The sequence below is a fragment of the Cnephaeus nilssonii genome, assembly GCF_951640355.1.
Source record: "Cnephaeus nilssonii genome assembly, chromosome: Y".
Taxonomy (NCBI): domain Eukaryota; kingdom Metazoa; phylum Chordata; class Mammalia; order Chiroptera; family Vespertilionidae; genus Cnephaeus; species Cnephaeus nilssonii.
The window spans coordinates 11,086,549-11,100,563 of record NC_137096.1 but is presented as its reverse complement, the minus strand read 5'-3'; the positions used below and the strand labels follow the sequence as shown (position 1 = coordinate 11,100,563).

General features: G+C 45.4%; 1 protein-coding gene across 1 annotated transcript; it reads right to left on the bottom strand.

Annotated features, from left to right (window-relative positions):
- Window positions 1–5,960: 5,960 nt before the first annotated feature.
- LOC307096547 (claudin-34-like) lies at window positions 5,961–8,506 on the bottom strand (the record flags this gene model as incomplete). Its single annotated transcript, XM_079766194.1, has 2 exons — window positions 5,961–5,965; window positions 7,804–8,506. The coding sequence occupies 2 exons, from the start codon at window positions 8,504–8,506 to the stop codon at window positions 5,961–5,963; spliced, it is 708 nt and encodes a 235-aa protein (XP_079622320.1).
- Window positions 8,507–14,015: the final 5,509 nt, after the last annotated feature.

The window sequence follows — 14,015 nt, the reverse complement described above, 5'->3', positions numbered from 1 at the left end:
GTATCCCGGGAAACTGCAAACCAATAGAGAGGGTCATGAGCGCGGGACAAACCGTCCTGGAACTGCCCCCTGGGGATGAGCAGGGCTATATTGGAGAGGGAAATGCTATATTCCTGAATGGAGATACTTGACCCGCATACTCGGCTGGCGAAGGGTCCTTGTGCAATTTTTACTAAAAGCCTTAAAATATGCAGACTTTCACCCTGCAGCATACCTACCTGGTTAGAGCGTCTTCTCAACAGGCCAAAATTGCTACATGGATCCCTGGTCAGTGCACATACAATAAGCCAGCAATGATTGCAACAGTCAGTGGAACACCAAGTCAATGTTCCTCCCTCCCTCCTTCCCTCCCTCTCACTCTTCTTCATCTTCTCTCTCTCTTCCCACTCCCTGTCTCAAAAGTCAACAAAAATACATTCAAACTTTCAAACAGGCAGTTGCACGTATGGGCATTTGTTGAAAGACCCAATTAAGATTGGCGACAAATATTTTACAATAGAGATGGGCATCACAGCGCTGTGTGATATTGAACAATGGGAAACCATGTCAAGGCCAACAGTAGTGTTTGGTGAAATAATGTATGCCACAACCATACAATGGAGCTCCATACCAAACTTACAAGTGCAGCCCAGTTGCACTTGGTGTGATCTTTGGTGTCTGGCCCTTCTCACCTCGCATAATGTTTTCAAGGTTCATCTGTATTGTAGCTTCTGGGAGCAGATCAGTCCTTTCAATGGCAGAGCCGTCTTCATTGTATGGATGTACTACAGTTTGTTTATCCCTTGTCAGTTAGGGGACATTTAGATCCATTTTAAGTTTTGGCTCTTACAAATTCCGTTACGGTGAAGATTAGTGTCTAAAAGTGTGCATGGGTGTATATTCTCATTTCTGGAGTGTAGATAGGTAGGAGTGAGACCTTGCGTGGTTCATGCTGTAACTGTATGTGTGTTTAACTTTGAACAAAGTACTAAGCTGTCTTTCTAAGCGGCTGCCCTTTTGCAGTGAATGTAGGAACTGCCTGTTGGTAGTTTCATACATTCTCACCAGCTATATATTCAGGTTCTAATTTCTCCACACCTTCTCCAACATTTACCAGTTTTTCATTGCACAATGGAATATTAGGGATCTATCAAAAAGAAGGATCTCTTAGCCTTTGAGACAGCATGGAGGGACCTGGAAAGTATCATGCTAAGCAAACTTAGTCAGAGAAAGACAAGTATCCCATGATCTCACTCTAATGTGAAATCTCATGAATAAAATAAACTGATGTACAGAGTGGATCCAGAGACATGGAAGCATGGATAGAAGGAAGAGTCTTGGAAGAAAGGCAAGGGAAAGTGTTGGTTGGGAGGTAATTAACTAAGGACCTTGTATGCATATGCAGAACCTATGAACGCAGACATAGGGTGATGAAGCCCTGGGGTGTGGGACAGGATGTGCTGGAGAGGGTTGATTGGGGGGGCAGGAATGGGACAGGTGAAATCTTTCAACAATAAAGATTAAAAAAAAAAACATTGATGAACAATATAGATCCAGAGACATGGAAGCATAGAACAGAATGCTAAATCTCTGAGGGATGATGTGTGTGTGTGTGTGTGTGTGTGTGTGTGTGTGTGTGTGTGTGTGTGAGTGTGTGTGTAGAGGGGTGGGTCAATGGGATGAGATTAACCATAGAATGTATATGCATAACCCATGGATATAGGCAATAGTACAGTGAATGCCTGGGGAGGATGCAGGATTTAGGGAGTTAATGGGACAAGGAAAGGGGACATCTATAATACTTTCAAACACAAAGAGAAACTTAAAAATAAAATAAAATGTAATGTGACCAAAGGGAAGATGTCCACAATATACCAAGTTCAAGCAGCATGTTACAAACTCGTACACACAATGGGATCAGAGAGATGGTGAATTTTAAAGCTATTAATATTGTGCAGAATCACATTCATATAGAAAATTGGACCAAATCTAAGTGTACAACTCAAAGACCAGTCCAGGGGTAAATACACCTGTCACAATAATGTATGCCACAACCATACAATGGAGCTCCATACCAAACTTACAAGTGCAGCCCAGCTTAAAAGAGATAATATCTCTGGTTTCTTGCTTCTCTTTAGTTTCCCACCTCAGCAGGTATCCCCAAACACCCTGGTTCCCTTCTGCCTGTTTCTGAAGACAGGAATTGTGCCCAGGGCATTCCTGTGTAAATGGCTTCCTTTGCTACATGACCTGAGGCTATGATTTCAGAGAGAAAGTGAGAGGGGGAGAGGGAGAGAGATGCATCAATGAAGAGAGAGAATTATGGATGGGCTGCCTTCTGAACATCCCCTGCTGGGGATCAAACCTGCAACCTGGGCATGTGCCGTGACTGGGAATTGAACCATGATCTCCTGGTTCATAGCCCCATGCTCAGCCACTGAAACACACTGACCAGGCTGATTGTTTAAATAATCTGTGGCTGTTTGAAACTTACAGTTATGTGTTATGAGTATAATTTTTTGAAATAAAAACAATAAAAAAACTTTAGGAAGCAATAGAGGATTAATTCTGATACACAAATATGCTGCAATACCTAGTATTAAAGTAATTAATTCCCTGTAGAACCCAGCAGACATTAGAGGAGAAGGGAATTCAGCATCATGAGAAAAGTTCATGGTGGGTTGAATTTAAAATGAAAATAAGATCCCTGGTTGATGTGGCTTAGCTGAGTGGGCATTGTCCTGTGCACCAAAAAGTTGCCGGTTTGATTTTCGATCTCAACACATATCTGAGGTGCCAGCATAGTCCCTGTTAGGGTGCATGCAGGAAGCAGCTGACAGATGTTTCTATTCTCCCTCACCCTTCTTCTCTCTCTAAAATATCAATTATAATTAATGATACAAAATTAAAAATAAATAAAATGAGGATAAGAAAATTATAAGAGTGTAGCAGGATCTTATTTTTGCCCATTCTGAAATACACTGGGAAGGTAAAACAAGATTGCATCTGCTGGGATTACCAGGGATATTTCTATATTTTAAGTTGGAGATAAATGGGGGCATGTAGAGCAATACAAGAATAGAAATGAACAAAGGGTGAACAGGAGTGGGCATCGAAGCCAGTGCATGGAGAGCTTTGAGGGGTTCGGGCTTTATTCTGAGGGGCCCCCAGTGGGAGGGACAGGAGGAGAGAATGCCCAAGCTGATAGCAGAAATTCCTTCTCATGGCCAGATAATCATGGAAGATGCCTTATTTATAAAAATCATTCTTTCGGGCCAGATAACCCTGAACAACTTGTGGAAGGAACACTTGAAATGGCATTGTGGGCATGGTTGGTGTGTCTCAGTTGTTGATAGTCAAACTCTGAACCAGGAGGTCAAGGTTCAATTCCTGGTCAGTTGGATACTCTATTCTCAGTAGGAGTGGTGTAGTAGGCAGCCAATCCATGTTTTTCATCATTGATGTTTATTCTCCCTCTCCATGTCCCTTCCTCTCTCTCTCTGAAATCAATAAAAACATGTTCTTAAAGTAGACAAGTCTTCCATAAAGGATGAACAATTAAAGTGGCCTACCTTCACCTCTCTGCAGGACTGCTGATGACAGTTAACCTGTTCACAGAGCAAATAAATGGATTACATAGACACCCCCACACCACAAGAAATCTCAGGGCTCTCTTAACTAGGGTAAAAATAAAGCACAATGGTTACCCAGCCAATACAGAAGGCAGGAGGAGGACGTCTCAGAGGTACAAATGGTAGCAACTGCCAGGCTATAACAGAGATGAGGAAAGCAAACATTCTTATGTTTCCATGGCTTCCAGGGCTGGCCTGTAGGCCTATGACAATAGGCTCCTTAAAGGGGCAGAGTCACTGAACAGGTCTTCAAGAGTTGAAGTCTTTCTACTGTAGAAATATCCTTTTTAAGGTCTTAGACCAAATAGTCACTGTAATCCATCCAAGTCTTAAGTAGAAACCCTGGAAGAAGAGCCACGGAATTGGGGAGCAAGTGTTATGATAGGTAGCCAGGGCCAGGGCAAGGGGGCGAGGGGGCGTGCGATACCGGATCAGTCCTTGTACCAGGAACCTGGGGTGAAACTGACTTGGGTCCTGGCTGTCACCGGACTCTGCTTCCAGTTGGACCTTACTGTCTCCCTGGAAGAGTTCCTGCTAGGAAATTACACGGGACAAGTGAGCTGGGGATGGAGGTGGGCGGGAGAAGAAAGGGCCAAAGGGGGTGGCAAACAGGGAGAACAAGGAAGAGAAAGGGCAAAGTGACTCCTGAGTCAGGAAACAGTCAGCTCACTGGGTGGGCACTGAGACAGGCACCTGCTGGTGTCCCTGAGCCCAGACGCTGCCTCTGCTGGGTCTCCCTCCTCAAGTGCTCTCACAGGGACACCTCCCTGCCTGACGCCCCCACAGAGGCCTGGCACTGTCCCACACTGACCCCCAAACCAAAGGCCACATGGCAGCCTCTAGCTCCTGGGCACCTTGGAAGGATTCCCAGGGAGGAGGAAGAATGAGAGAAATATCACTGCCCTCAGGCGCCCTCGCTTTGTGCTGCCCTGATGGGAAATGCACAGGGCACATTCTTTTGCCTTATTCCTGTGAAAAAAATAATTAAGTGAGAACCTTAAACAGTCATTCCCAAAGAGCCCTTGACAAGGGCTAGGAACTCTTTTCCGAGCTTCCCCAGAGCACACCCCGCCATGGTGGCCGCCTCACCTGCTGTGTCTGAACCCTTATGACCTGTCCACTTGCTCTCTGTTGACAGTGAAGGCAAAGAGGGGTCAAGAGACAGCTTTCCACAGCCCCAGAGGTTCAATCATTCTCCTTTTGGAACAGCAGGAGGCAGGCGCACTTCCCTCAGCAGGGTATCATGTTCCAGAAACTGGTCCTCATCAGAAGCATGTCTCCCAAGAGCTTCCTTTTTCAAATAACCACAGGTTTGACTCACTTAAATAACACATGTCCTGTTTCAAACTTATATGTCCTGTCAGTCTGTTAACAAGGCCTACTTCGGGGACAGATTTCATGGGGGGAAACATGGTGTTTACCTAGGAACCATATCCCAGCCTTCCAGACCTGCAAGGAGAATGGGTAAGACTTGACTGCAGGCCAGCCCTGAAAATCCCATGGAACCCAAAGGCTCCTTTCAAACCCCTGGGATGGGGGCCAGGGACTCTCACTCAATGCAGAGGCTGTGACTTCCTCCCAGTTCTAAGGACATTGTGCAAATCACAGCAGACAGAGAAGGGGCATCTACCACTTTACACTTGCTCTATCAGAGGGAAGAGGGAAGAATCCCTTGCCCATAGCCAAAGGATCCGATGAATATTCTGGGGTCCACAGGCAATGTCTTTGGAACACATGTTTAAATAACTAATATACTTATTCTCCAAGGGGAAATTTTGTCACACACTCTGCTCTCAGAGACATAAGTATTATTTGAGAAGAAAGTCATTTCACGTCAGCCCTCTAATTTCTCTGCTGTAGCTCTCACATTAAAGTGAGTCTGTCTCAATTTAAACCTATTAATGACCTCCCCCAGTTAATTGTTGAGTTTTAAGTCAGTCCTTTGAAACTTCTGAGGTGCTGTGAGCAATGAAACAGAGGGTGTGGGTAAAGTGTATGTTATGGCCCCGCAGTACTTGACTAGATATATTAGAAGCACTTCTCACATGAAAGCTATCTAGTTAATATGGCCTGAAAGAAGCCATCAGTAAGAGAGTGAGCTGAAGTTGTCTCTCCTGAAATGCCTATAAACATGATTTTGGATTGTAATGACATGAGGATGTTAGTAGAGGAGCGGGCGGGGGGGGGGGAGCTTAGAACTTACCCAGGAAGTGAGTTGGACCACCCATGAAGCATGGAAGAGAAATGTGTTGTGGTTTTTTTTTCACACAGGGTATACCTATGGAGTGCGGTTCTGAGGGCAGTTACCTAGATTTGTAGAAACAAGACCTATGCTGACTCAGAATCCAGTTAAGCTTTAAGAGATAAGTAGCAATTTTAAACACAGGACAATTGGCTCATTTTATTCAGCAAACCAAAATCTTTTTATGAAAATAGCAAAGAAGGTGTGGAAGGGGGAATGCTTTCAATTGAGCCTTAAGTGGCAGCCTGAACATCTTATGCAATAAAAGAAATAAAATTGTACAATTATTTTTGTAAATATATTATTATTTATTTCAGAGAGGTGTGGAGAGGGAGAGAGAGAGAGAAACATCAATGATGAGAGACAATCATTGATAGGCTGCCTCCTATATGCCCCCACTGGGCATCCAGCTCAAATCCCAGGTATGTGCCCTTGACCAGAATAGAACCTGGTACCTTTCAGTCCGCAGTCCGATGCTATATCCACTGAGCCGAACAAGCTAGGGCTGTACAATTATTTTTAAAGCTTTAAAAATTCTAATAAGAGTTTGATAATAACAACAAAAGGTTGTTAACGTCAATGGTGTACTGACATTTTGCAGGGAAATGTCCTTTTTTTAGACACTACTTTTGAAGTGTATAAGGATGAAGAAATGTGATGTCTGGGGTTTGCTTTAGGTCTTCAGAGAAAGAAAAATAGATGAAAAGAAGGGAAGGAAGGAGAGAGAAAATGATTATGGCGGAATCGTAATAACTTCTGAGTCTGGTAATGGAAGGCGGATTCCTTCCACTATTTTGCTTTTGCACATTTGGGAAAATTGCCTGTACAGGTGGAGTGGAGAGGTGTTAGGGCCATGGCATAGAAGGTCTGGTTGGTTGTTTGTAGTGGCAGTTTGAGAGGGAGCTGTGAGAATCCGAGCAACCCTCATTTTCACACAATAGGTATATAACCTTGATTATCTGTACTAATAATAGAAAAATATGTAAATTGACCGTACCACGGAGATGCCCACAGCCAATCAGAGATGAGCATGCAAATTAACCAGGGAAAGATGGCCGGGCCTGTGGGCAGAGGGCACGGCCACAGGCATCGAGCGGCTGGGAGCAGGGCGGGATGCCCGCCCTTTCTCTGTAGTGACTCCGGGGGCATTCCAGCACCTAGGAAGCTCAGGGCCTATGCACGCATGTGCTGAGCAGCCTGGGGCAGGGTAAGATGCCAAGCGGCCGTGGTCCTGGGGACGCCACTGGATTGGCTGGTCCTGTCAGCCCTGCCTGGGGGTGGCAGGAGTTCACGGTCCTCTTGGTTTGTGCAGCCCCTGGACTGGAAGTGGAAACCAAGAGCTCGCGGAGCACCAGGAATTCTGGGAATCGTAGGTCTGTTGGCTGGCGCATTGCGGGATCTCCAAAACACTAGAGCAAAGTGAGCCTCGTGCAAGTTACTGTTGTGGGAAGGGGATGGAGGGAAAGCAAAGGTAAGAGGCATGAGCAAAGTCACAGTGTTGAGGAAATATGAAAGGGAAGCTATCCTGTGACTTCTAGGAAATCTCCACAATTGGACCAAAGGGAAATAAAAAGGAAAGGACCTCTATTATGCTGTGATCACCAAACCAAACTGGGTTGGGGTCTCAGAAAATCCGCTCATATGATTTCAAAGACAGACAGAAATTCCGGGATTGGAGAGGGCTCCCCTGAAGGTTCCCAGATTGGAGAGGGTGCAGGTGGGCTGAGGGACCCACTCCTTGTGCACAAATCTTTGTGCACCGAACCCCCAATAATTAAGACAGGTGGACAGTGGTGTGTTTTTTTTTGCGTTTTTTTTAATGGAAGTTCATTAACCAATCAAGGATCTCAATTTGGACATAAACAAATGACCACTTTCTGCTCAAAATGGCCTTTTCTATGGTCGTGAGTCCTTGCAACTATTTCCTAGAGCATCCTGATAATACTTTACCCCGATAAACATGGCATTGTGGATTTACAAAGCTTTGAAACTGGGAATTTCTCATTTCTGAGATCTGGGGGTACACTTGGCTGTTGGGGGCAAGCTGGTAAGAGAGGGTAAACAGCCCACTCAGCAGCATCAGGATGGCAGCCAGAACCGCCATGGGGACGGCGCTGCCCATCTCCTGCTTGTTGGGACTAAAGGGGATGTGGAAGGATGGCGGGAAGCATATGCCCTCTTCATTCATCACAGAGTGGTAGTTCCAGATCACAGCCATGAAGATAAATGTGCCAGCTATGATGCTCAGGACACTGGAAGCGAAGCACAGATGGCAGGTGTTTTTCTTCTGAAGATGAGCCAAGCATAATTTCTGCAGGCCCATGACCGTGAGCACTTTCCCCAAGAGAGCCAGGAGGTTGGCAGCCAGCAGCAGGTGCTGAGCGATTCGAATACTGATTGGCACGTAGGTGTCACTGTAGGTGTAGCGATGACATGCTATGGCTCTGCTCTGGAGGCTGTTGGACTGGTAAGTGCAGACCTTCCACATCCCTACACAGGCCAGCCCCGGGGAGGGGGCGGAGCTGTTCTCCATGTACCAAACCCGCCACTCCGCCAAGCCCATGCAGGTCATGGAGAAGATCCATCCTGTGGTGGTGACAATGAAACCCACTACTTGGCAGTTGGCACTGTGGACCAGCGTGTTCATGGCCATGTATCCCGGGAAACTGCAAACCAATAGAGAGGGTCATGAGCGCGGGACAAACCGTCCTGGAACTGCCCCCTGGGGATGAGCAGGGCTATATTGGAGAGGGAAATGCTATATTCCTGAATGGAGATACTTGACCCGCATACTCGGCTGGCGAAGGGTCCTTGGGCAATTTTTACTAAAAGCCTTAAAATATGCAGACTTTCACCCTGCAGCATACCTACCTGGTTAGAGCGTCTTCTCAACAGGCCAAAATTGCTACATGGATCCCTGGTCAGTGCACATACAATAAGCCAGCAATGATTGCAACAGTCAGTGGAACACCAAGTCAATGTTCCTCCCTCCCTCCTTCCCTCCCTCTCACTCTTCTTCATCTTCTCTCTCTCTTCCCACTCCCTGTCTCAAAAATCAACAAAAATACATTCAAACTTTCAAACAGGCAGTTGCACGTATGGGCATTTGTTGAAAGACCCAATTAAGATTGGCGACAAATATTTTACAATAGAGATGGGCATCACAGCGCTGTGTGATATTGAACAATGGGAAACCATGTCAAGGCCAACAGTAGTGTTTGGTGAAATAATGTATGCCACAACCATAAAATGGAGCTCCATACCAAACTTACATGTGCAGCCCAGTTGCACTTGGTGTGATCTTTGGTGTCTGGCCCTTCTCACCTCGCATAATGTTTTCAAGGTTCATCTGTATTGTAGCTTCTGGGAGCAGATCAGTCCTTTAAATGGCAGAGCCGTCTTCATTGTATGGATGTACTACAGTTTGTTTATCCCTTGTCAGTTAGGGGACATTTAGATCCATTTTAAGTTTTGGCTCTTACAAATTCCGTTACGGTGAAGATTAGTGTCTAAAAGTGTGCATGGGTGTATATTCTCATTTCTGGAGTGTAGATAGGTAGGAGTGAGACCTTGCGTGGTTCATGCTGTAACTGTATGTGTGTTTAACTTTGAACAAAGTACTAAGCTGTCTTTCTAAGCGGCTGCCCTTTTGCAGTGAATGTAGGAACTGCCTGTTGGTAGTTTCATACATTCTCACCAGCTATATATTCAGGTTCTAATTTCTCCACACCTTCTCCAACATTTACCAGTTTTTCATTGCACAATGGAATATTAGGGATCTATCAAAAAGAAGGATCTCTTAGCCTTTGAGACAGCATGGAGGGACCTGGAAAGTATCATGCTAAGCAAACTTAGTCAGAGAAAGACAAGTATCCCATGATCTCACTCTAATGTGAAATCTCATGAATAAAATAAACTGATGTACAGAGTGGATCCAGAGACATGGAAGCATGGATAGAAGGAAGAGTCTTGGAAGAAAGGCAAGGGAAAGTGTTGGTTGGGAGGTAATTAACTAAGGACCTTGTATGCATATGCAGAACCTATGAACGCAGACATAGGGTGATGAAGCCCTGGGGTGTGGGACAGGATGTGCTGGAGAGGGTTGATTGGGGGGGCAGGAATGGGACAGGTGAAATCTTTCAACAATAAAGATTAAAAAAAAACACATTGATGAACAATATAGATCCAGAGACATGGAAGCATAGAACAGAATGCTAAATCTCTGAGGGATGATGTGTGTGTGTGTGTGTGTGTGTGTGTGTGAGTGTGTGTGTAGAGGGGTGGGTCAATGGGATGAGATTAACCATAGAATGTATATGCATAACCCATGGATATAGGCAATAGTTCAGTGAATGCCTGGGGAGGATGCAGGATTTAGGGAGTTAATGGGACAAGGAAAGGGGACATCTATAATACTTTCAAACACAAAGAGAAACTTAAAAATAAAATAAAATGTAATGTGACCAAAGGGAAGATGTCCACAATATACCAAGTTCAAGCAGCATGTTACAAACTCGTACACACAATGGGATCAGAGAGATGGTGAATTTTAAAGCTATTAATATTGTGCAGAATCACATTCATATAGAAAATTGGACCAAATCTAAGTGTACAACTCAAAGACCAGTCCAGGGGTAAATACACCTGTCACAATAATGTATGCCACAACCATACAATGGAGCTCCATACCAAACTTACAAGTGCAGCCCAGCTTAAAAGAGATAATATCTCTGGTTTCTTGCTTCTCTTTAGTTTCCCACCTCAGCAGGTATCCCCAAACACCCTGGTTCCCTTCTGCCTGTTTCTGAAGACAGGAATTGTGCCCAGGGCATTCCTGTGTAAATGGCTTCCTTTGCTACATGACCTGAGGCTATGATTTCAGAGAGAAAGTGAGAGGGGGAGAGGGAGAGAGATGCATCAATGAAGAGAGAGAATTATGGATGGGCTGCCTTCTGAACATCCCCTGCTGGGGATCAAACCTGCAACCTGGGCATGTGCCGTGACTGGGAATTGAACCATGATCTCCTGGTTCATAGCCCCATGCTCAGCCACTGAAACACACTGACCAGGCTGATTGTTTAAATAATCTGTGGCTGTTTGAAACTTACAGTTATGTGTTATGAGTATAATTTTTTGAAATAAAAACAATAAAAAAACTTTAGGAAGCAATAGAGGATTAATTCTGATACACAAATATGCTGCAATACCTAGTATTAAAGTAATTAATTCCCTGTAGAACCCAGCAGACATTAGAGGAGAAGGGAATTCAGTATCATGAGAAAAGTTCATGGTGGGTTGAATTTAAAATGAAAATAAGATCCCTGGTTGATGTGGCTTAGCTGAGTGGGCATTGTCCTGTGCACCAAAAAGTTGCCGGTTTGATTTTCGATCTCAACACATATCTGAGGTGCCAGCATAGTCCCTGTTAGGGTGCATGCAGGAAGCAGCTGACAGATGTTTCTATTCTCCCTCACCCTTCTTCTCTCTCTAAAATATCAATTATAATTAATGATACAAAATTAAAAATAAATAAAATGAGGATAAGAAAATTATAAGAGTGTAGCAGGATCTTATTTTTGCCCATTCTGAAATACACTGGGAAGGTAAAACAAGATTGCATCTGCTGGGATTACCAGGGATATTTCTATATTTTAAGTTGGAGATAAATGGGGGCATGTAGAGCAATACAAGAATAGAAATGAACAAAGGGTGAACAGGAGTGGGCATCGAAGCCAGTGCATGGAGAGCTTTGAGGGGTTCGGGCTTTATTCTGAGGGGCCCCCAGTGGGAGGGACAGGAGGAGAGAATGCCCAAGCTGATAGCAGAAATTCCTTCTCATGGCCAGATAATCATGGAAGATGCCTTATTTATAAAAATCATTCTTTCGGGCCAGATAACCCTGAACAACTTGTGGAAGGAACACTTGAAATGGCATTGTGGGCATGGTTGGTGTGTCTCAGTTGTTGATAGTCAAACTCTGAACCAGGAGGTCAAGGTTCAATTCCTGGTCAGTTGGATACTCTATTCTCAGTAGGAGTGGTGTAGTAGGCAGCCAATCCATGTTTTTCATCATTGATGTTTATTCTCCCTCTCCATGTCCCTTCCTCTCTCTCTCTGAAATCAATAAAAACATGTTCTTAAAGTAGACAAGTCTTCCATAAAGGATGAACAATTAAAGTGGCCTACCTTCACCTCTCTGCAGGACTGCTGATGACAGTTAACCTGTTCACAGAGCAAATAAATGGATTACATAGACACCCCCACACCACAAGAAATCTCAGGGCTCTCTTAACTAGGGTAAAAAATAAAGCACAATGGTTACCCAGCCAATACAGAAGGCAGGAGGAGGACGTCTCAGAGGTACAAATGGTAGCAACTGCCAGGCTATAACAGAGATGAGGAAACCAAACATTCTTATGTTTCCATGGCTTCCAGGGCTGGCCTGTAGGCCTATGACAATAGGCTCCTTAAAGGGGCAGAGTCACTGAACAGGTCTTCAAGAGTTGAAGTCTTTCTACTGTAGAAATATCCTTTTTAAGGTCTTAGACCAAATAGTCACTGTAATCCATCCAAGTCTTAAGTAGAAACCCTGGAAGAAGAGCCATGGAATTGGGGAGCAAGTGTTATGATAGGTAGCCAGGGCCAGGGCAAGGGGGCGAGGGGGCGTGCGATACCGGATCAGTCCTTGGACCAGGAACCTGGGGTGAAACTGACTTGGGTCCTGGCTGTCACCGGACTCTGCTTCCAGTTGGACCTTACTGTCTCCCTGGAAGAGTTCCTGCTAGGAAATTACACGGGACAAGTGAGCTGGGGATGGAGGTGGGCGGGAGAAGAAAGGGCCAAAGGGGGTGGCAAACAGGGAGAACAAGGAAGAGAAAGGGCAAAGTGACTCCTGAGTCAGGAAACAGTCAGCTCACTGGGTGGGCACTGAGACAGGCACCTGCTGGTGTCCCTGAGCCCAGACGCTGCCTCTGCTGGGTCTCCCTCCTCAAGTGCTCTCACAGGGACACCTCCCTGCCTGGCGTTCCAACAGAGGCCCGGCACTGTCCCACACTGACCCGCAACCCAAAGGCCACATGACAGCCTCTAGCTCCTGGGCACCTTGGAAGGATTCCCAGGGAGGAGGAAGAATGAGAGAAATATCACCGCCCTCAGGCGCCCTCGCTTTGTGCTGCCCTGATGGGAAATGCACAGGGCACATTCTTTTGCCTTATTCCTGTGAAAAAAATAATTAAGTGAGAACCTTAAACAGTCATTCCCAAAGAGCCCTTGACAAGGGCTAGGAACTCTTTTCCGAGCTTCCCCAGAGCACACCCCGCCATGGTGGCCGCCTCACCTGCTGTGTCTGAACCCTTATGACCTGTCCACTTGCTCTCTGTTGACAGTGAAGGCAAAGAGGGGTCAAGAGACAGCTTTCCACAGCCCCAGAGGTTCAATCATTCTCCTTTTGGAACAGCAGGAGGCAGGCGCACTTCCCTCAGCAGGGTATCATGTTCCAGAAACTGGTCCTCATCAGAAGCATGTCTCCCAAGAGCTTCCTTTTTCAAATAACCACAGGTTTGACTCACTTAAATAACACACGTCCTGTTTCAAACTTATATGTCCTGTCAGTCTGTTAACAAGGCCTACTTCGGGGACAGATTTCATGGGGGGAAACATGGTGTTTACCTAGGAACCATATCCCAGCCTTCCAGACCTGCAAGGAGAATGGGTAAGACTTGACTGCAGGCCAGCCCTGAAAATCCCATGGAACCCAAAGGCTCCTTTCAAACCCCTGGGATGGGGGCCAGGGACTCTCACTCAATGCAGAGGCTGTGACTTCCTCCCAGTTCTAAGGACATTGTGCAAATCACAGCAGACAGAGAAGGGGCATCTACCACTTTACACTTGCTCTATCAGAGGGAAGAGGGAAGAATCCCTTGCCCATAGCCAAAGGATCCGATGAATATTCTGGGGTCCACAGGCAATGTCTTTGGAACACATGTTTAAATAACTAATATACTTATTCTCCAAGGGGAAATTTTGTCACACACTCTGCTCTCAGAGACATAAGTATTATTTGAGAAGAAAGTCATTTCACGTCAGCCCTCTAATTTCTCTGCTGTAGCTCTCACATTAAAGTGAGTCTGTCTCAATTTAAACCTATTAATGACCTCCCCCAG